This window comes from Drosophila miranda, assembly GCF_003369915.1.
Source record: "Drosophila miranda strain MSH22 chromosome Y unlocalized genomic scaffold, D.miranda_PacBio2.1 Contig_Y1_pilon, whole genome shotgun sequence".
Lineage (NCBI taxonomy): Eukaryota > Metazoa > Arthropoda > Insecta > Diptera > Drosophilidae > Drosophila > Drosophila miranda.
In genome coordinates this window covers 27,065,304-27,088,733 of record NW_022881603.1, presented here as the reverse complement: position 1 = coordinate 27,088,733, position 23,430 = coordinate 27,065,304, and the positions used below count along the sequence as shown (strand labels likewise).

The following is a 23,430-nucleotide window of genomic DNA, read 5'->3' as shown; positions in this document are numbered from 1 at the left end:
AGATGGCTTGTTGCATTCCTCAAATGATGAGAGCCGATCGAAAAACGTTCAGAATATTTTTTTCGGGGCATGTGGCTGTAGTAGGGTTACCTCATCATCAGCCTCATGGAATGGAAGGTGGAAGGTGGAAGGAGGTGGGAGAGCATTCACTGCCTGAATTTAAATGGACAAATTAATTGCGTTTGTCAGTGTCTGCGTGTCTGCGTCGTGTGTTTGTGTGTGTGTGTGGACAGGTTCTGGCCATTGTCCTACAAAAAGAGCCAGCCAAAATCCAACAAATGAACAACAAATTAATTGGTTTTTGGACACTGGCGATGAAATATATTTAATTTGGAGACTTAATGCCGGACAGAGATTGCATTTGCATGAAGAAGATCCTCCCCGTAGATCGTCTCTGTGTGCGTGCCATCAAATAACCATTAAACGGTAGACCATTATCCTGAAAGGATCGCAGGCCATATATCCGTTGAATGGTGATTGAGTATCGCCTTGAGGGACATAAATTATCGGAGGGTGCCTGCCTGGTGGAAGGTAGACAACCACAAAAATCTATAAAGAATTCCTCGATCGATCCCCACTTCATTATGCCAGATCCTGCTTTGGGTTGACAGTTTTATTGTGTCGCCTTTATGGGAATTAATTGAGTCGCTCGAATCGGAGGATCCCAAATGAAGTTGTGTCTTTCCATGGAATGTCGCTGGTGCTCTCCTTGGTCAAAGGTATTTCTTAATCGATTTTCTAAGGAGAAATACCTTAGATTTGGGTTTTAATTAACCCTGCCGGTGCACCTGCCCCCTGCCGCTGTCAGATACAACTCTAGGGGGCGCCTGCCCGGTCAGCACCTTGCAACCCTGTCTCCTCTCTAAGGGAAAAAGTGCCAATCATTGTGAAAGCTGTCAACGCGAAAAAAATAACAAGGAAAGTGAATTCTTGCGCTGTTTTACGAGTAAGATTTTCATCGTTTTTCCCGCACGTATTTCCCCCTAAAAAACAACCCATGTGTTTTCCAGCGAGAGAGATATCAATGGGTGGTGGTCGGAAAATAGAAAAGCGCCTCTCGCACCGCAATCGAAGTGGCAGCAAATCCGAGCAGGCGGTTTCCTGCTACACACGTCCTCGATTCAGGAATCGTTCCCGCTCTAAAGATCGCTGCCGCTCCCGTTCCCACTCCCGTTCCCGCTACCGATCCCGTTCGCGTGCCACCCGTTCGAGTGCCATGGCCAGAAAATCCCTTCCAAAACGTCGCCGCCACGGCGCCAGCCTGTGGGATGTGCCGCCCGAGGGCTATGCCCATGTGACGCCCATGCAGTACAAGGCCATGCAGGCCAGTGGCCAGATCACGGCGCGCATCCAGTCGGACACCCAGCCGACGGCGGCCACGGCGGCCATTGCGATGGTGACGCGCCAGGCGCGTCGCCTCTACGTGGGCAACATACCGTTCGGCGTCACCGAGGACGACATCATGGCCTTCTTCAACCAGCAGTTCCTGCTGCTCGGCGACGACTGTGGCGGCCAGCTCTGTCTCGACGGGAAGGCGGTGCTGTCCTGCCAGGCGAATCTCGACAAGAATTTCGCTTTCATCGAGTTCCGTTCGATGCAGGAGGCCACCCAGGCGACCACATTCGATGGCATCTCGTTCCGTGGACAGGTGCTGAAGATCCGACGGCCACACGACTACCATCCAGTGGGTTCCGTTGGCGCTGCCGCTGGCGCTGGCCGGATCCCAGATGCCGTCGGAGGCAGTGCTTCATCGGTGGCCGGCAAGTCCCTGTCGTCCTCAGCGGAAACTGGGAGCCTGGGCAGCGAGGCGATCTCCAACCTCGTTCCGGACTCGCCGCACAAGATCTACATGGGGGGCCTGCCCACGTGCCTGAACGAGACGCAGATCAAGGAGCTGCTGCTGTCGTTCGGCCAGCTGCGGGGCTTCAATCTGGTCAGGGACCCCAGCACAACGCTCAGCACGGGGTACGCCTTCTTCGAGTACGTCGATCCATTGCTCACGGAACAGGTGAGTGCCAATCTGAACGGCATGCAGCTCGGGGACCGCCGGATACCCAGCGGCCGGTACGCGGGCACCCAGCAGATCCTCATCCAAGTGCCCGGCCTTGTGGCCACATCCCTCACGAGCTCCACGGCGGGGCTGAACAATGCCACCCAGGTGCTGTGCCTTCTCAATATGGTGCTGCCGGAGGAGCTGCTGGACAACGAGGAGTACGAGGACATACGCACCGACATCGAGCAGGAGTGCAGCAAGTACGGCGAGGTTCTTAGCCTCAAGATACCACGCCCCCAGGCCAGCGGATCGGAAGGGGAAGGAGGAGGGGACTCTGGCACTCGCCCCAAGGGCTGCGGCAAGGTGTACGTCCACTTCGGGACCATCGAGGACAGCGAGAAGGCTCTGGGCGCCCTGAGTGGCCGCAAGTTCAGCGGCCGCATTGTCATTGGTTCCTTCTTCGATCGCGACAAGTATTTGTCTCAAAATAAAGGCTATGGTTCGGCTATGTTCGGTTTAGGGAACGATTTGTGTGATTCAAGGTCTCAATTCCATTCCCAATTTAAGGTTTAATCCTTGGGGGTGTCTTTTCTGCCTTTCTACAGATAAATAAACAAGTTGCCGTAATCTGAAAAGCCTTTAGAGCTGTAAGAAATCGTGGTATCTGTGCGAATGTTCGTATCTTTTGCGCTGAAAGTCGTTCTTTAAGGGATTTAATCGCCTCAGAGACGATACCAGAGATAAGTCCATACCCCTCTCTCTTTCGCAGAAAGCGCTCTCCCCTCTCCTTCGCTGAGAGCACTCTCCCCTCTCTTTCGCTGAGAACTCTCATCTGCTGCCCAAGAAATCGCTTCAAAAATATCTCTGGAAGGATACGCCTTTCATTTTGGGATTCAATTAGGGAAACCGACTTAAGGCTGCAATCCTTAAAGCTCTGGGGAGTCCCCACCGTCATTCAACGCCTTTGGATAATGTCATTTACCAGAGGAGAGGCTGCCACACCACCTCCCCTCTCCTCTAGCTCTAGAAAGAAAAAAAACTTCTTTCGATGCCGCTCTGTCGCTCCGGCTGTCCCATGAAAATCAATGCCCTGCTGCTGCCTCCTCGATGGGTAATTAATAAACGCCCATAGAGATACAGCGGATACAATTAAAATTCCATCGATGGATCAGAGCGAGGGAGAGAACTCTGAGAGAGAGAGAAGAAAAAGGATTTCTTTTGATTTTTGTTTGTAAATTTTTATGATCTGTGCCACAAAAGCGGGGGATTAACTGGATTGAGTGCTCATTCGTCCAGATTCAACATCTTCTATTCCCCCTCCCATCTCCCCCTCCTGCATCTTCTGGTCAAACAACTTCTCTTTCGATTTGTGTCCGAGGTTAGGGCTTAGGGCCCTGCCCCCTGCCCCCTGCTCCCCTCGGGATATGTTAGGTAATCGAAATTAAGAAATCAAATCCACAGTTGAGTGAACTCCTCTCTCTCTTTCTCTCTCTCTCTCTCTCTTTCTCTATCTCTCTATCTCTCTCTCTCTCCGTCCCTTTCCTTCGCTTTGTGGTTACCATTCTCTATGCATTTTTAATTGCATTTCACATGATTTCATTTCATTTCATTTGAATATGATGTAGTAGATAATTATATGGGCAGGCTACCGCCCCGAGGCAACGCCTTCCTCCTCCTCCTCGATGATGTCTCTATTTAAGAGCCCCAGAAGCTTGTCCTCTCCTTATCCATATCCATCAATTGATTTGTGGAAGCTATCTCTGTGGAAGGGTTAGGAGAAGCGGGAGGGAGCGCTATCCGAACTTTAATTAGTAAAATCTTTAGTTGTTTTCTCTGCCCCCACTAATGATAGTTTAGGTCTAGAAGCCGCCTATAAATTGGCCAGAGATCTTGTTCTTAGATTTCTATTGCCCTCTAATGATATCTAGATACAAAATTTGTTCTTCCGCTAATGATATCCCAGAGATATGCATCTGGAAATCTCCCACAATTTAAACACAACTTTTAATGAAGATCTATCCATGAATATATTGGAGATTAAAGACCAACAATAAATCCTAATGAACTTTATTCAAATACGAGCTCTGCAAAATTTGAATCTTTAAAAACGGGTAAAAAAAAACGATCCGTTGGATGAGCGGGGAATTTCGGGTTTAATTAATAAAACAGAGCCCCCCCTCAGGCCACACACACTTCCAAGAACCTGTTGCTTCGCATTTTTATAGACTAAAATTGAAATCACATTTCCGCATCACAAAATAAAAGAAACAACAAAAAAGGAACATGTAAAATACACAAATATTATTCTGCAATTCATGGGAAATTTCGTCTATACCCTCGAGGATGTATTTTTCTTTCGGTATCTACATGGTATAGTCATCCCATTCGGATCCAAATGAAAAAAAAACGAGGGGAACGTTGTGAGTTGCTGCGGACACCGCAACTCTACGGTTATACCCGATACTAAGTCAGTATGGCTCTCCTCCGGCAGACGCCACTAATATTAAACGACACGACAAAGAGTGCGTGCGAGAGAGACAGAAAATCAGTCTGAGCGTGACGTCGGGCGCTGCGTAGCCACTGCAAATTCATTTGTTCCTATTGGCTATAAAAATAATCTGATCTGATCCAGATTCAGCAATCTGATTGATATGGTCATTATCTATGATTCTGCGTTTTTAGTTTTCTCGAATGTGCAATATTGTGGATGCAACAGATTTTCGTCCTTTGTGTGGGCGGAAGGGGGTGGGGCGAAATTTTGAGATACACGTTTTATAGTTAGATCTAACAGGAGTGCGGATACCAAATTTGGTTACTCTAGCCTTAATAGTCTCTGAGATTTTTGAATATCCCCAGATTTTCGTCCTTTGTGGGGGCGGAAGGGGGTGTGGCGAAATTTTGAAACAAACTCGTCTCGGTCCGATATATTGGGAGTGTGGATACCAAATTTGGTTGTTCTAGCTTCTGTAGTCTCTGAGATCTAGGCGCTAATGTTTTACTCTAAGCAAAGCCGCCTATGCTACGTGTGTGTTACAGAGAGACAGGGCGAGAAAAAATGAAATTGTTTTCTTGATGCTAGCTATAATAATAATACGATCCAATTCAGATTCCGCAGTCTTAAAGATATGGTCATTATCTACAATTCTACGTTTTTGGTTTTCTCATATCTTTAAAATTGTGGATGCCACAGATTTTCGTCTTTTGTGGGGGCGGAAGTGGGCGAGGCGAAGTTTTGAAATATTTTTGTAGCAGTGACATATCACAGAAGTCTGGATCCAAAACATCGTTGCTCTAGCTATTATAGTCTTTGAGCACTAGGCGCTGAAGGGGACGGACAGACGGACAGACGGACGGACGTACAGACGGACAGACAGACATGGCTCAATCGACTCGGCTATTGATGCTGATCAAGAATATATATACTTTATGGAGTCGGAAACGATTCCTTCTGGTCGTTACACACATCCACTTTTACCACAAATCTAATATAACCCAATACTCATACTATAAGAGCTAGAGCAACGATGTTTTGGATCCAGACTTCTGTGATATGCTACAAAAATATTTCAAAACTTCGCCCCGCCCACTTCCGCCCCCACAAAGGACGAAAATCTGTGGCATCCACAATTTTAAAACGTAGAATTGTAGAGAATGACCATATCTTTAAGACTGCGGAATCTGAATTGGATCGTATTATTATTATAGCCAGCATCAAGAAAACAATTTCATTTTTTTCTCGCCCTGTCTCTCTCTAACACACACGTAGCATAGGCGGCTTTGCTTAGAGTAAAACATTAGCGCCTAGATCTCAGAGACTACAAAAGCTAGAGCAACCAAATTTTGTATGCACACTCCTAATATATCGGACCGAGACAAGTTTGTTTCAAAATTTCGCCACACCCCTTTCCGCCCCCGCAAAGGACGAAAATCTGGGGATATTCAAAAATCTCAGAGACTATTAAGGCTAGAGTAACCAAATTTGGTATCCGCACTCCTGTTAGATCTTACTATAAAACGTGTATCTCAAAATTTCGCCCCACCCCCTTCCGCCCACACAAAGAACGAAAATCTGTTGCATCCACAATATTGCACATTCGAGAAAACTAAAAACGCAGAATCATAGATAATGACCATATCTATCAGATTGCTGAATCTGGATCAGATCAAATCATTTTTATAGCCAATAGGAACAAATCAATTTGCAGTGGCTACGCAGCGCCCGACGTCACGCTCAGACTGATTTTCTGTCTCTCTCGCACGCACTCTTTGTCATGTCGTTTAATATTAGCGGCGTCTGCCGGAGGAAAGCCATACTGACTTAGTATCGGGTATAACCGTAGAGTTGCGGTGTCCGCAGCAACTCACAACGTTCCCCCTCGTTTTAATTATATATATTTATTTTTGATTTATTTTTTTTTATTCAATTTCTTATTTTATTTAATTTTTTTTTTTAATTTGTTTTATTTATTTATATTTTTTATTATTTTTAGTTTTTTATTTTATTATATTATTATTTGTAAAAAATGTAGAAATAATTCTGTTTGTACACGGAGCGTTTTCCGCATTAATGTTAATTCACGGATGGGGGTGTGTTAGTTTTTTCTGCAAACGAATCAAAGTCTATACAAGAAAGAGAAAAGTCGATCGATCCAGTTGAGTATTAGGGAATAACTATTTATTACAAATCTTAGTGCTTGAGTACTGGGCATAAGAGAGAGAATACAGTGGTGAATTTAGTACAATTATGATGAGTAAATACAAAAAGTGAGCGTAGGCTCTCTATTTTACGAGCGTCATTTGAATACTTGTTCCTTAAAGGAGTTTGACCGAACATCCCGGCCCCGTTGAAAGGACTGCTTTCAAACCACCGGAAGAATTGCCAACTTGGGTTTTGGCCTGCAACATGTTCCATTTGCAGTGCGGAGGTGCACCACCCGTACAAGTCCATCCTTCCCAAGCACAGTAGACTGCACTCGGCCTAGTTTCCAGCGTAGCGGTGGCAGGTTGTCCTCATGGATGATGACCAACGTGCCCTCGGTGAGGTTCGTTGAGGGTGCTGTCCACTTCGTGCGCGATCGCAATTCGTTGACATAGTCAGCAGACCATTGCTTCCAAAACCGTTCCTTGACGGCCGTAACCGCATCGTAGCGGTCCATACTTGACAGCTTGATATTCTCGAGGGACCTTTCAGGTAGTGATCGCAATGATTCGCCAACCAAGAGATGACCAGCCGTGAGAGTGCTATAGTCGTTTGGGTCTGACGAAAGCGGCGATAGCGGGCGCGAGTTGAGGATCGATTCTATCTCGACGACGACAGGGCTCAACTCTTCGAAGGTGAACCTGGTGTTGGCCAGCGTACGATTTAACAGCCCCTTTGCACTCTTGACTGCCGCTTCCCAAAGGCAACCGAAATGAGGTGCCCTGGGGGGAATAAAATGGAAATTAATAAAGTCAGATGCGCAAAATTTATAGATTTCATCTTGGGTCTGCTTTAAAAACATAAACTTTTTTAGTTCCTGCAGTTGATTCGATGCCCCTACAAAGTTAGTGGCATTATCGCAGAAGATGTCTGTCGCCAGCTTGCGACGACCTCCCATCCGTTTCAATGCGTTTAAGAACGCAGAGACTACTTCGATGTGAACGGCCTTGGTGAGAAGGCAAACGAACACGGCTATGTATGCTTTTGTAGGTCCCTTTCCTCGAATGCATTGATATCTGTTAATGGGTCCACAAAAGTCAACTCCACAGCGTTCAAAGGGTCGAGCCGGAGCGAGTCGCGTAGGCGGTAATGAGCCCATGAGTTGTTGTAGCAGCTTCGGTCTGTAGCGAACAATTCTACGTGCCAAGTCTCTGGCGTTAACGATCCAATACTCCAAACGAATGATAGCGACTAGGGCTTTAGGTCCAGCGTGATAGTTCCGAAGATGCAAATGGCGAATATAGTTCCATACAAATTTGGACTGACTAGGCAGCAGCAACGGATGTTTTTGACCGTATTGTAGGTCTGAGTATTCCAAACGTCCACCAACCTTGATAAGTTTGAATCCGTTCACGACTTCTAAAAAGGGAGTAAGAAACTTTAAGCTGCTTTTTAATGGTTTTTGCTTCTGAAGTAAACAGATGTCCTCTACAAAATGAGTTTGTTGAATGTTCCAAATAAGGCAATGTGAAGCAAAACGAAGTTCATCTGGCGTCGGTGAGGTTGTGGTAAACGTCGATTGCTTATGAACCTAATCATCCAAGCAATTAGACGCAGACTGTGAGTGTACGAGCTGATATTATCGACGATGTTGAGGATATTAATTGTCTCGTGTACGGCAGCAAACAAACTTTTCCGATTCTCCGAGCTAACCACGTCCATGTCAATATCAAGTTTTCCACCAGCGGCGGGCCAGTTTAGTGAATCTTCGACTAGAAACGTAGGACACGAAAACCATGGAGACTTAATCAACTCGCTCACGTTACAGCCTCGCGACAGAATATCAGCAGGGTTTTGATGTGTTGGCACATAGCGCCATTTTCCATCAGACGTTAAATCCTGAATATCGGACACTCGATTTCCAACAACGGTCGATAAGGTGACTAAGTGTTGTTGCAACCAATGCAAAACGAGCTGTGAGTCGCTCCAAAAATAAGATGTGATAGTGTGTTTACTGAATATGGCCTTGACTTTGTTATACAAATGAGAAAGTAGATGTGCGCCGCATAGTTCAAGCTTCGGAAGAGACTGTTTCTTCACTGGTGCTACTCTAGACTTAGAAGTGAACAATTTCACTGTGCCCTGTCCAAGCGAATTCTCCGTGCGCACATAAACACAGCAGCCGTATGCCCGAATCGATGCGTCGCAAAATCCATGTATTTGAATGCTCCTAGTATCAGGCTGCAAACAAAAACGAGGTACCGCTAGTGACGACAGTGAATTCAGCGATTCCAAACACTTGCTCCATGCGTGGCTTAAATTCTGGGGGACAGACTCGTCCCAGTCGAGTTTCAAAAGCCACAACTCCTGAAGAATGATCTTAGAGACAATGACTAACGGTGATAGCAGACCGATTGGATCGAATAGCGACGACGCAGTAGACAAAATTGTTCGTTTTGTGGTAGTGGGATAGACTTCCTTTGGATTAAATGTGAAACTAAATGCATCTCTTCGTTGATGCCAAGTTAAGCCGAGTGTGCTGCTGACTGAGTTTTCTGAAATGTTTAATTCCTTGGTAGATTCGTCTTCCATTACGCCTGGATGATTTGAATGCCACTTGCATAATGGAAACTGACCACGAGCGAGAGTTGATGTGATTTCAGTTTTTAGTTTGAAGAGTGTATCTATATCATCAGCCCCACACAAAAGGTCATCAACATAAAATGCAGTTTTAACAGCAGCAGCCCCTAATGGCCATGCATCCTTACAATCCTCAGCCAAGTAATGCAAACTACGAGTTGCGAGAAATGGGGCAGACGCAGTCCCATATGTCACTGTATTGAGTTGGTAGGTTTGAAGATCCGTATTTGGAGATGCTCGCCACAAAATGTACTGGAATTTTCTATCCTTCTCACTCACAAGTACCTGCCTGTACATTTTTGTGACGTCGGCTGTGATGCCGAACCTATGCATGCGGAACCGCAGCAATTGCAAGTACAACTCATCCTGAATGGTAGGGCCGACTAAAAGTAGATCGTTAAGTGACCTTTGAGATGTTGTACGGCAAGAGGCGTCAAAGACAACTCTGAGCTTCGTCGAGGTACTGCTTGGTTTCAGAACGAAATGGTGGGGTATATATTAATGCGGTTCTTCCAAGTTAGGATTCAGTACGAGGGACATATGGCCGAGACTTTCATATTTCTGCATGAACGAGATATACTGCGAGCGAATTTCCGGTAGACGAGCGAGACGTCTCTCAATGGCAAAAAATCGAGTTCGAGCTGTATCGAAGGAACTTCCAAGACAACTTGGATCTTCTTGAAATGGCAAGCGAACGACAATCCGCCCACTGGCATCCTGATGTGTTGTGTCCCTGAAATGGTCCTCACAGCGACGATGATTTGGGAGCATTCTAGCGCTTGGATCGACAAATGAGTCCACTTTTCATAATTGCTGCAAATTCTTGTCGATCGACTCTTCTACAGTCGCCAAGCACAATGGTGGCTGTCTGTTATATTGCCGCTGGTACCTCCCAGCAACAACCCAACCAAAAAGAGTCTTCTGCAAAGTGGGAAGATTTGGACCAATGCGAATCTGGCCAACAGCTAGAGCTCCATAGAAGGCTTCGGTCCCCAGTAACAAATCAATACGTTTAGTCCTATAGAACGATTCGTCAGCCAATGGAGTGTTAGCTGGTAGGTTCCAATTCGATATGTCGATCTCACTATCTGGCTGGTAGGCAATATGGGATGTGATTCCAAACTGGAGAGTGAGCTGATAGCCGGAAGTACGTGACTTAATAGAGGTAGTCGTACGAGCCTTCAAACTAGTAAGGGAGTCTCCTATACTGCGAATTCCAATGTGGTGTTTTTCACGACGAAGGCGAAGCTTTTGTGCAAAGGTTTCGATTACAAAATTAACCTGAGAGCATGAATCAAGCAACGCTCTACCGAATTTGTATTCACCTGTGGCATCCTTTACCAAAACCATAGCTGTTGCCAACAAAATTTGATCATCTGCAGCGATCTCCATATGAGAATGTGAAGCAGCTTGATGAGCCGTTTGCCAGGAGGGTTGCGCTGGTTGGAGTACCGGTTCAGTAGTTGAAGATTGTCCTGCTGATGATTGGGGTGGCTGTTGCGGCTGAGAGTGATGCAAAGATGAATGATGATTCCGATTACAGGATCGGCAACGATGTGTCGATGAACATTGCGCCACTCTATGACCATTTCCAAGACAATTGATGCAGAGACCGAGGCGTTTTGCATTGTCGTACCGTTGGTTGCTGTTCATAGCCTTGAACTGAGCGCAATTAGAGATCTTATGGCCAGAACTAGAACAAAGTGTACAAGACGGATTAGTGATAGCAAACGACGAGTTTATTTGGTGATTAGAATGACGATTTGACTTATTGGATTCAGCCTTTCGTTGTGACGAAGTAGCAGCCGAGTTTCCAGACGAATGGAGAAACTGACAGTGGCGTTCCAAAAGCTGTGTGCATGCTAGCCAGGTTGGCAGAGTTTTGCAGTCCTGCGATTCCTTCCACTTGTTCCGAGTTTGCTGATCACACTTTTCCATTATAATATATATAACCATAGCGTGAACAATGTTCTCAGGTTTGCCGATGGACTCCAGCGAGCTTAATATAGCGGATGCCTTATCCACTAGGCTGTGAAGCTGCTGACTGTTTGACCTTTCCACAGGTTGTAGTGCAAACAATGCCTCAATACCTTCTAAAAATATAAGAGTAGGATTATCAAAACGGCTTTTGAGTTTTGCTAGGGCCTTCGGATAGTTTTCGCTTGTAACCTGGAATGCCTGAATTATATCTAATGCCGGCCCCGTGAGGCAGGTCAGCAAATAATTAAACTTTTCTATATTAGACAATCCAGACTCACGCACAACAATTTGCTCGAACGAGTGAATGCAATCCTTATAGTTTGCATATGTTCCGTCGAAAGTGGGTAGAGACAACCTTGGTAACGATGACTTCACTGGCGGTGGGTGGTAGTCCGGCGCAACAATGCTGGCGTTCAGATCTCCTCCCATTTTTTCCTTTATGGCTAGCTTGATTGCTATGTATGTATCCTCCAAATCTGCCCGTCCTTCATCATTCGGACTAAGGTCTTCAATATTAGCTTGGACATTTAAAACATTCTTGAAATACGTTTCTAAGATGTTCAACCGATAGCGAAGCTCATCATTGCATATCGGGGTTTCCGATTTAGCATCTACCACAGATTTGATCCGAGTTATATTTCGTTTTATATTGCTCCATTGGCGTTTTAAGTCTTCGAGCGTCGTCATTTTGTTGTGTAGTGTAATTACGCTGACACAGAACTAGAGCTTCCAAAAATAACAACAACTAAAAAACGCAGCAAGCAGCAGCAGCTAGAGCACAAATCCAACGGTGAAAGCAAAAGCAAAAGTTCCAGCAGCGGCAACGAAAGCAAAACGAAAGTGAAGCGGTGGAATTCCAATAGAAAGAATGCGTTGATCGATGGACCAAAGCAGGTAGCTGCAAAGCGAACGAACCGAGAATGCAAGCGCCGTTGAATGCGTTGTGGGTGACAAGCGAATGATAAAATTAAGCGAGAACGGCGAGAGCAAGGCGAGGACAACGATCCCGCGATCTAGACGAACAATTCTGATACGGTTTTCGGAACTTTCGATTGCAGCTGCGAGACGAGCGAATGTTGTAATTGTTGCCTTTGTAGATTGCGATTAGTTTAATTGTTCACAGAAGAATTAACATAACACACACGCCCCACGTTGGGCGCCAAAATGTTTGTACACGGAGCGTTTTCCGCATTAATGTTAATTCACGGATGGGGTGTGTTAGTTTTTTCTGCAAACGAATCAAAGTCTATACAAGAAAGAGAAAAGTCGATCGATCCAGTTGAGTATTAGGGAATAACTATTTATTACAAATCTTAGTGCTTGAGTACTGGGCATAAGAGAGAGAATACAGTGGTGAATTTAGTACAATTATGGTGAGTAAATACAAAAAGTGAGCGTAGGCTCTCTATTTTACGAGGGTCATTTTAATACTTGTTCCTTAAAGGAGTTTGACCGAACAAATTCTCTATAGCATAACTCGAAATATACGTTCGTCCTTCTTCTAATAATCATAACACCCTCACACTGAAAAGGGAAAGGGTATGCAAAAACAAATTTCCGCCAAAAATGTCTACTCAATTTAATGTGAAAAAAACAGGGTTTTAGGGTGTTAAGGGGGTTAGTACTGTGTGGAGGGTGGGGTATGCCACGCTTCCTTCCTTCTTCTCCAATTTCACTGTTCCGCGTCGCTACGTTAATGGCAGTGCAATTAATTCGAGCAAATCGTCTGTGAACCCTTCTTATGGCCTCTAAGAGCATGCCCCACGCCCCCGTCCCCAGCCACTGGTTCACACAGCCACCACAGTCTTTGTCTTTCTCTGTCACTATCTCTACGTACTGCTGTCTCTTTCTCAGATAAAAATTCATTAAGCAACATCAATCGCGCTTACCATTCGTCGCCCATCCATCCGCTGAACGGAGAGCTTTGTTTCGCTTTAAAAACTTTTTTTGAAATATAAAAATTAAAAAAAAATCGAAATAATAAATAAAATGTCTTGAAAAATTGTCAAGGTTAGATGGAAAAAATAAGAAGGATGGAAAGCTGGTAGAATAGTGAATTTGTAGCCAGATCGTTTGAGCCGACGAATGAGTTGCGTATTACCCATAAGTGAAAGGATACAATCGTAGGGAAGCCTCTGTGCGCCTCACATGCATAGTATATGTAATGTAGATGCCAAATATTCCAATATTATGGGCCAAAATACAACCAGTGGTAGTTGAAACAGTTTTTCTAGTAGTAGGCAAAAGATACTCGGCGTAACATCACATTTTAATACCAATTAGGATACTTTTTTTGTGTAGGAGAATGCCATGCGAATGCGAATGAATGAGTGCAAGTAGAAGGCAGAAGAAGTGCAGAAGACCAAACAAAAGGAAGAGGAACCTGTTCACCAGGACAGAGAGCATGAGAGCATGAGGGCACAGGCACAGGTAGCAGAGTAGAAGAGAGCCTTTGATATAGTGGACTTTAAGATACCCCTTGCTTGGGGTCGTTTTGGGGACAAATTAGAGGTTCTACAGGCTTAGATAATCAACTTTTATCCCTGGGAGATATATTTAGAAATTGTGGACACCACACACAAAATTTGTTCACTTTTTTTTGGCTCCTACTCCGAAAATCTTTGATATAGAATATACCCTACAGAGGGTATTCAAAATTAAAACTATATAAAGAAAAGAAAATGAAAAAACAGTGGCAGTGGCAGCATCACAGCGTAGTTGAAAGATTAAAATCAGAATCAACGTAAACAGCAGTCGGCAGGAGACAGAGCGAGCGAGAGAGAGAGAGAGAAAATAATGCAAATTCAGATGAGTATCGTATCAAAAGTTGAAGTTGAATTGTGGACAGAATTAAGGGTCTAGGGAGAGATAGTGGAAAGGCAGCAGCAGGACAAATGCTCACTGAACAGAGAATAGAGGAGAATGACGGCCCATGATGGGGCACACAGCAGCACGGCACGTCAGGGCAGGCGGTCATTCATCAGTTGGCAAGCGGATGGGTCCATTACACGGCACAAAACAGGATTTTATTTTGATGGGAAGGGAGAGGCTGCCAGGGAACCCCTGAATAGACGGTGGAAAGGTCAACGAACTATACACAAAAATATACATTTCTATAGATGGGCGAATGGAGATATACAAGAGCTCTGTGGAGGGAAGAGGCAACGCAGGATATGACAAAAGAAATATGAGAGAATGCAAGGATAAGATCTGAAGAGGAGATCCAGGCATCGTATCTCTGGCCTGAAATCAAAAGATTATCAATTGAACAAAAATTTCATTAAATAAATATTTAAAATTGAACAATTTAGTGAATAAATTCCCTGTTTAAATTAAATAAGAATTCTATTTGAATCCATAAAAAATAAAGTCTAATTCCCTGATTATTCTATAATTTTATAAGCCATTTAAATGTGAAATAAATACCATTCCACCTGAATATACACTGCTAAACATTTCTCTCAGTGCATAAGAGTGGAACAGTTTGAGTGCCGAGTACTGACTCCTGAGTTGCCCGCCTCGACAGTAGAACAACAAAATTAAGTCAGACATTTAGTTTGGATTGTGGCGGAGTGGAGGGGCGGGGAGGGTAGAGGAGGGGAGGGGAGTCAGGCAGCTTAAATTGTGTGTTTTTTTCTCTCCCTGCATTTCCATCTCTCTCTCTCCCTCCTATTGTTGTGCCGCCGTCTGTCCGTCCGCTGCTTCTGGGTTCCAGGCGGGTTTCTTTTTTTTTGTTTTTTTGTATTTTCTTGGATTATGCCTCACTTTGGGGTCAGAAGTTGACACGCCCAGGCATTTGCATAGGAATACACAACACAAAAGAAATCTTGAGGCTCTAATTCCCAAAAAAAAACACAAACGATTCAATGAGTGCGCTCTGGGTTCTCTGGCGCCGGAAAAATGTTAAATCTCTAACAGAAATGTCGTCCTTAAAGTGTCCTTTTTCGGCTACCTAGCCATAATCTGCATTCGAATTTCATCGCCAGACAGACATCGCACCTGTTACGCGTCTTAAGCCCAGAGTTCTGTTCGGGCTACGCGAGTTTTTCTGTCTGGAGTGGATATTTGGTTCTGCTTCTGGTTCTGGTTTTTCCAAGCCTGGCGCTGGATTTTATGACCCTCATTAAATGCGCTCACGGGTCGCAGGTCGCAGGTTATTTCGCGTTCGCTGCTCGGAAAAAACTCATTTCAGTTGGACACAGTTTTCCCTCTTTCTCTCTCTCTCTCTCTCTCTCTCCTTTAGCATTTTCCATCTTTCGTTTACCTTTTGTTCCCGCTGTGGGGTGCCTCCTGCCTGAAATGGGTTCTTCGAACCGGGATTTGTTCGAATTGTCTCGAGAGGCGAAAGGGCGACTCCCTGGCCAAGACAAATGGCTTGTGTAATGGATCAGTGGAATAATCATCTAACAATGTGTTCAATCGAGCTACGGATCCCGCTAATGGGTTGAGGTTCTTTTCTATCGCTCTTTCAATGCATTGAGAACTAGTTCACGGGGTAAGGGCTCTTAAAGGAGGATAATAAATTAAACGGGCATTGCCAAGGCTGAAATGAATAGAAAAGAGTGTCTTTCAATTGGAACTAGCAGCCAGAAAAAATTCTTAAACGGAAAGAACTACTAGAAAAACTGTTTCAACTACCACTGGTTGTATTTTGGCCCATAATATTGGAATATTTGGCATCTACATTACATATACTATGCATGTGAGGCGCACAGAGGCTTCCCTACGATTGTATCCTTTCACTTATGGGTAATACGCAACTCATTCGTCGGCTCAAACGATCTGGCTACCAATTCACTATTCTACCAGCTTTCCATCCTTCTTATTTTTTCCATCTAACCTTGACAATTTTTCAAGACATTTTATCTATTATTTCGATTTTTTTTTAATTTTTATATTTCAAAAAAAGTTTTTAAAGCGAAACAAAGCTCTCCGTTCAGCGGATGGATGGGCGACGAATGGTAAGCGCGATTGATGTTGCTTAATGAATTTTTATCTGAGAAAGAGACAGCAGTACGTAGAGATAGTGACAGAGAAAGACAAAGACTGTGGTGGCTGTGTGAACCAGTGGCGGGGGACGGGGGCGTGGGGCATGCTCTTAGAGGCCATAAGAAGGGTTCACAGACGATTTGCTCGAATTAATTGCACTGCCATTAACGTAGCGACGCGGAACAGTGAAATTGGAGAAGAAGGAAGGAAGCGTGGCATACCCCACCCTCCACACAGTACTAACCCCCTTAACACCCTAAAACCCTGTTTTTTTCACATTAAATTGAGTAGACATTTTTGGCGGAAATTTGTTTTTGCATACCCTTTCCCTTTTCAGTGTGAGGGTGTTATGATTATTAGAAGAAGGACGAACGTATATTTCGAGTTATGCCATAGAGAATTTGTTCGGTCAAACTCCTTTAAGGAACAAGTATTAAAATGACCCTCGTAAAATAGAGAGCCTACGCTCACTTTTTGTATTTACTCACCATAATTGTACTAAATTCACCACTGTATTCTCTCTCTTATGCCCAGTACTCAAGCACTAAGATTTGTAATAAATAGTTATTCCCTAATACTCAACTGGATCGATCGACTTTTCTCTTTCTTGTATAGACTTTGATTCGTTTGCAGAAAAAACTAACACACCCCATCCGTGAATTAACATTAATGCGGAAAACGCTCCGTGTACAAACATTTTGGCGCCCAACGTGGGGCGTGTGTGTTATGTTAATTCTTCTGTGAACAATTAAACTAATCGCAATCTACAAAGGCAACAATTACAACATTCGCTCGTCTCGCAGCTGCAATCGAAAGTTCCGAAAACCGTATCAGAATTGTTCGTCTAGATCGCGGGATCGTTGTCCTCGCCTTGCTCTCGCCGTTCTCGCTTAATTTTATCATTCGCTTGTCACCCACAACGCATTCAACGGCGCTTGCATTCTCGGTTCGTTCGCTTTGCAGCTCTCACCGAGGGCACGTTGGTCATCAACGCAACTTTACGGTTATACCCGATACTAAGTCAGTATGGCTCTCCTCCGGCAGACGCCGCTAATATTAAACGACACGACAAAGAGTGCGTGCGAGAGAGACAGAAAATCAGTCTGAGCGTGACGTCGGGCGCTGCGTAGCCACTGAAAATTGATTTCTTGCTTTTGGCTACAAAAATGATCCGATCTGATCCAGATTCAGCAATTCGGGGCGAAGTTTTGAAATATTTTTGTAGCAGTGACATATCACAGAAGTCTGGATCCAAAACATCGTTGCTCTAGCTCTTATAGTCTTTGAGCACTAGGCGCTGAAGGGGACGGACAGACGGACAGACGGACGGACGGACAGACAGACAGGGCTCAATCGACTCGGCTATTGATGCTGATCAAGAATATATATACTTTATGGGGTCGGAAACGATTCCTTCTGGACGTTACACACATTTACTTTTACCACAAATCTAATATACCCCAATACTCATTTTGAGTATCGGGTATAAAAATACATATATATAATTAAATAAAAGGTAAAATAATATGAAATACAAATTTTAATAATTAGTTAGTGATAATAAATAAAATTAATTAAAATAAATGAAATTAATTAAAATAAATAAAATTAAATTAAAATAAATATAAATATATTAAATTAAAAACATAAGTAAGAAAAGAAAAATAAATAAATAAAAAAAAAACAAATTAAATACAAATAATAAAATGAAATAAATAAATTAAATACAAATAAACTGTGGATTAAAATAAACAAAATAAAATTCAACTAAAATACACAGTCATTGTGCGAAAAAACTCTTTTGTTTCCTCAAATAACAGAATCATAAGTTTATAGTATTTATTTTTCATTTGGATCCGAATGGGATGACTATACCATGTAGATACCGAAAGAAAAATACATCCTTGAGGGTATAGACGAAATTTCCCATGAATTGCAGAATAATATTTGTGTATTTTACATGTTCCTTTTTTGTTGTTTCTTTTATTTTGTGATGCGGAAATGTGATTTCAATTTTAGTCTATAAAAATGCGAAGCAACAGGTTCTTGGAAGTGTGTGTGGCCTGAGGGGGGGCTCTGTTTTATTAATTAAACCCGAAATTCCCCGCTCATCCAACGGAACGTTTTTTTACCCGTTTTTAAAGATTGAAATTTTGCAGAGCTCGTATTTGAATAAAGTTCATTAGGATTTATTGTTGGTCTTTAATCTCCAATATATTCATGGATAGATCTTCATTAAAAGTTTTGTTTAAATTGTGGGAGATTTCCAGATGCATATCTCTGGGATATCATTAGCGGAAGAACAAATTTTGTATCTAGATATCATTAGAGGGCAATAGAAATCTAAGAACAAGATCTCTGGCCAATTTATAGGCGGCTTCTAGACCTTAACTATCATTAGTGGGGGCAGAGAAAACAACTAAAGATTTTACTAATTAAAGTTCGGATAGCGCTCCCTCCCGCTTCTCCTAACCCTTCCACAGAGATAGCTTCCACAAATCAATTGATGGATATGGATAAGGAGAGGACAAGCTTCTGGGGCTCTTAAATAGAGACATCATCGAGGAGGAGGAGGAAGGCGTTGCCTCGGGGCGGTAGCCTGCCCATATAATTATCTACTACATCATATTCAAATGAAATGAAATGAAATCATGTGAAATGCAATTAAAAATGCATAGAGAATGGTAACCACAAAGCGAAGGAAAGGGACGGAGAGAGAGAGAGAGAGAGAGAAAGAGAGAGAGAGAGAGAGAGAGAGAGAGGAGTTCACTCAACTGTGGATTTGATTTCTTAATTTCGATTACCTAACATATCCCGAGGGGGGCAGGGGGCAGGGGGCAGGGCCCTAAGCCCTAACCTCGGACACAAATCGAAAGAGAAGTTGTTTGACCAGAAGATGCAGGAGGGGGAGATGGGAGGGGAATAGAAGATGTTGAATCTCGACGAATGAGCACTCAATCCAGTTAATCCCCCGCTTTTGTGGCACAGATCATAAAAATTTACAAACAAAAATCAAAAGAAATCCTTTTTCTTCTCTCTCTATCAGAGTTCTCTCCCTCGCTCTGATCCATCGATGGAATTTTAATTGTATCCGCTGTATCTCTATGGGCGTTTATTAATTACCCATCGAGGAGGCAGCAGCAGGGCATTCATGGGACAGCCGGAGCGACAGAGCGGCATCGAAAGAAGTTTTTTTTCTTTCTAGAGCTAGAGGAGAGGGGAGGTGGTGTGGCAGCCTCTCCTCTGGTAAATGACATTATCCAAAGGCGTTGAATGACGGTGGTGACTCCCCAGAGCTTTAAGGATTGCAGCCTTAAGTCGGTTTCCCTAATTGAATCCCAAAATGAAAGGCGTATCCTTCCAGAGATATTTTTGAAGCGATTTCTTGGGCAGCAGATGAGAGTTCTCAGCGAAAGAGAGGGGAGAGTGCTCTCAGCGAAGGAGAGGGGAGAGCGCTCTCTGCGAAAGAGAGAGGGGTATGGACTTATCTCTGGTATCGTCTCTGAGGCGATTAAATCCCTTAAAGAACGACTTTCAGCGCAAAAGATACGAACATTCGCACAGATACCACGATTTCTTATAGCTCTAAAGGCTTTTCAGATTACGGCAACTTGTTTATTTATCTGTAGAAAGGCAGAAAAGACACCCCCAAGGATTAAACCTTAAATTGGGAATGGAATTGAGACCTTGAATCACACAAATCGTTCCCTTAACCGAACATAGCCGAACCATAGCCTTTATTTTGAGATCAAAAATTGCATTTAAAATGAAAATCCAATGGAAATCCATCAAAAATCCTCCGACAAATACTTGTCGCGATCGAAGAAGGAACCAATGACAATGCGGCCGCTGAACTTGCGGCCACTCAGGGCGCCCAGAGCCTTCTCGCTGTCCTCGATGGTCCCGAAGTGGACGTACACCTTGCCGCAGCCCTTGGGGCGAGTGCCAGAGTCCACTCCTCCTTCCCCTTCCGCTCCGCTGGCCAGGGGGCGTGGTATCTTGAGGCTAAGAACCTCGCCGTACTTGCTGCACTCCTGCTCGATGTCGGTGCGTATGTCCTCGTACTCCTCGTTGTCCAGCAGCTCCTCCGGCAGCACCATATTGAGAAGGCACAGCACCTGGGTGGCATTGTTCAGCCCCGCCGTGGAGACCGTGAGGGATGTGGCCACAAGGCCGGGCACTTGGATGGGGATCTGCTGGGTGCCCGCGTACCGGCCGCTGGGTATCCGGCGGTCCCCGAGCTGCATGCCGTTTAGATTGGCACTCACCTGTTCCGTGAGCAATGGATCGACGTACTCGAAGAAGGCGTACCCCGTGCTGAGCGTTGTGCTGGGGTCCCTGACCAGATTGAAGCCCCGCAGCTGGCCGAACGACAGCAGCAGCTCCTTGATCTGCGTCTCGTTCAGGCACGTGGGCAGGCCCCCCATGTAGATCTTGTGCGGCGAGTCCGGAACGAGGTTGGAGATCGCCTCGCTGCCCAGGCTCCCAGTTTCCGCTGAGGACGACAGGAACTTGCCGGCCACCGATGAAGCACTGCCTCCGACGGCATCTGGGATCCGGCCAGCGCCAGCGGCAGCGCCAACGGAACCCACTGGATGGTAGTCGTGTGGCCGTCGGATCTTCAGCACCTGTCCACGGAACGAGATGCCATCGAATGTGGTCGCCTGGGTGGCCTCCTGCATCGAACGGAACTCGATGAAAGCGAAATTCTTGTCGAGATTCGCCTGGCAGGACAGCACCGCCTTCCCGTCGAGACAGAGCTGGCCGCCACAGTCGTCGCCGAGCAGCAGGAACTGCTGGTTGAAGAAGGCCATGATGTCGTCCTCGGTGACGCCGAACGGTATGTTGCCCACGTAGAGGCGACGCGCCTGGCGCGTCACCATCGCAATGGCCGCCGTGTCCGCCGTCGGCTGCGTGTCCGAACGGATGCGCGCCGTGATCTGGCCACTGGCCTGCATGGCCTTGTACTGCATGGGCGTCACATGGGCATAGCCCTCGGGCGGCACATCCCACAGGCTGGCGACGTGGCGGCGACGTTTTGGAAGGGATTTTCTGGCCATGGCACTCGAACGGGTGGCACGCGAACGGGATCGGGAGCGGGAACGGGAGTGGGAACGGGAGCGGCAGCGATCTTTAGAGCGGGAACGATTCCTGAATCGAGGACGTGTGTAGCAGGAAACCGCCTGCTCGGATTTGCTGCCACTTCGATTGCGGTGCGAGAGGCGCTTTTTTATTTTCCGACCACCACCCATTGATATCTCTCTCGCTGGAAAACACATGGGTTGTTTTTTAGGGGAAAATACGTGCGGGAAAAACGATGAAAATCTTACTCGTAAAACAGCGCAAGAATTCACTTTCCTTGTTATTTTTTTCGCGTTGACAGCTTTCACAATGATTGGCACTTTTTCCCTTAGACAGGAGACAGGGTTGCAAGGTGCTGACCGGGCAGGCGCCCCTAGAGTTGTAGCTGACAGCGGCAGGGGGCAGGTGCACCGGCAGGGTTAATTAAAACCCAAATCTAAGGTATTTCTCCTTAGAAAATCGATTAAGAAATACCTTTGACCAAGGAGAGCACCAGCGACATTCCATGGAAAGACACAACTTCATTTGGGATCCTCCGATTCGAGCGACTCAATTAATTCCCATAAAGGCGACACAATAAAACTGTCAACCCAAAGCAGGATCTGGCATAATGAAGTGGGGATCGATCGAGGAATTCTTTATAGATTTTTGTGGTTGTCTACCTTCCACCAGGCAGGCACCCTCCGATAATTTATGTCCCTCAAGGCGATACTCAATCACCATTCAACGGATAAATGGCCTGCGATCCTTTCAGGATAATGGTCTACCGTTTAATGGTTATTTGATGGCACGCACACAGAGACGATCTACGGGGAGGATCTTCTTCATGCAAATGCAATCTCTGTCCGGCATTAAGTCTCCAAATTAAATATATTTAATCGCCAGTGTCCAAGAACCAATTAATTTGTTGTTCATTTGTTGGAATTTGGCTGGCTCTTTTTGTTGGCCAATGGCCAGAACCTGTCCACACACACGCACAAACACACGACGCAGACACGCAGACACTGACAAACGCAATTAATTTGTCCATTTAAATTCAGGCAGTGAATGCTCTCCCACCTCCTTCCACCTTCCACCTTCCATTCTATGAGGCTGATGATGAGGTAACCCTACTACAGCCACATGCCCCGAAAAAAATATTCTGAACGTTTTTCGATCGGTTCTCATCATTTGAGGAATGCAACAAGCCATCCACCACCGAAGTCGATAAATTATTTTTTTCAACAACTCAATAAAAATTCATAACAGATTGTGCGGCAGATTGTTGGGAGTTTTTGACCGAAAGTGAAAATCAGTTTAAAGAAAAAATAAAATAAAAATAGTAAAAATTAAATAAAAATAATAAATAATAATAATAATAAATAAAAAAATAAATAAAATTAACAAATAAAAATACAAATTATAATATATAACGAGGGGGAACGTTGTGAGTTGCTGCGGAGACCGCAACTCTACAGTTATACCCGATACTAAGCCAGTATGGCTCTCCTCCGGCAGACGCCGCTAATATTAAACGACACGACAAGGAGTGCGTGCGAGAGAGACAGAAAATCAGTCTGAGCGTGACGTCGGGCGCTGCGTAGCCAGTGCAAATTGATTTGTTCCTTTTGGCTATAAAAATGATCTGATCTGATCCAGATTCAGCAATCTGATAGATATGATCATTATCTATGATTCTGCGTTTTTAGTTTTCTCGTATCCTCAATATTGTGGATGCAACAGATGTTCGTCTTTTGTGGGGGCGGAAGCGGGTGGGGCGAAATTTTGAGATATACGTTTTAAAGTGAGATCTAACAGGAGTGCGGATACCAAATTTGGTTGCTCTAGCTTTTACAGTCTCTGAGATCTAGGCGCTAATGTTTTACTCTAAGAAAAGCCGGCTATGCTACGTGTGTGTTAGAAAGAGACAGGGCGAGAAAAAATGAAATTGTTTTCTTGATGCTGGCTATAATAATAATACGATCCAATTCAGATTCCGCAGTCTAAAAGATATGGTCATTCTGTACGATTCTGCGTTTTTTGGTTTTCTCGTATCTTTAAAATTGTGGATGCCACAGATTTTCGTCCTTTGTGGGGGCGGAAGTGGGCGGGGCGAAGTTTTGAAATA

General features: G+C 44.7%; 3 protein-coding genes across 3 annotated transcripts; 1 reads left to right on the top strand and 2 right to left on the bottom strand.

Moving 5' to 3' along the window:
• Positions 1 to 850: 850 nt before the first annotated feature.
• Positions 851 to 2,581, top strand: LOC117191750 (splicing factor U2AF 50 kDa subunit-like). Its single transcript, XM_033396530.1, has 2 exons — positions 851 to 946; positions 1,011 to 2,581. The coding sequence occupies exon 2, from the start codon at positions 1,025 to 1,027 to the stop codon at positions 2,564 to 2,566; it is 1,542 nt and encodes a 513-aa protein (XP_033252421.1). The 5' UTR covers positions 851 to 946; positions 1,011 to 1,024; the 3' UTR covers positions 2,567 to 2,581.
• Positions 2,582 to 7,632: 5,051 nt separating this feature from the next.
• LOC117190985 lies at positions 7,633 to 11,561 on the bottom strand. The gene is made up of 2 exons (XM_033395965.1): positions 10,598 to 11,561; positions 7,633 to 10,520 (listed from the first exon to the last, which is right to left on the bottom strand). Exon 2 carries the CDS (start codon positions 9,603 to 9,605, stop codon positions 8,121 to 8,123), a length of 1,485 nt encoding a protein of 494 aa, XP_033251856.1. The 5' UTR covers positions 9,606 to 10,520; positions 10,598 to 11,561; the 3' UTR covers positions 7,633 to 8,120.
• Positions 11,562 to 19,945: 8,384 nt separating this feature from the next.
• LOC117192031 (splicing factor U2AF 50 kDa subunit-like) lies at positions 19,946 to 21,658 on the bottom strand. Its single transcript, XM_033396753.1, has 2 exons — positions 21,572 to 21,658; positions 19,946 to 21,507 (listed from the first exon to the last, which is right to left on the bottom strand). Exon 2 carries the CDS (start codon positions 21,491 to 21,493, stop codon positions 20,030 to 20,032), a length of 1,464 nt encoding a protein of 487 aa, XP_033252644.1. The 5' UTR covers positions 21,494 to 21,507; positions 21,572 to 21,658; the 3' UTR covers positions 19,946 to 20,029.
• Between the last annotated feature and the right edge of the window lie 1,772 nt (positions 21,659 to 23,430).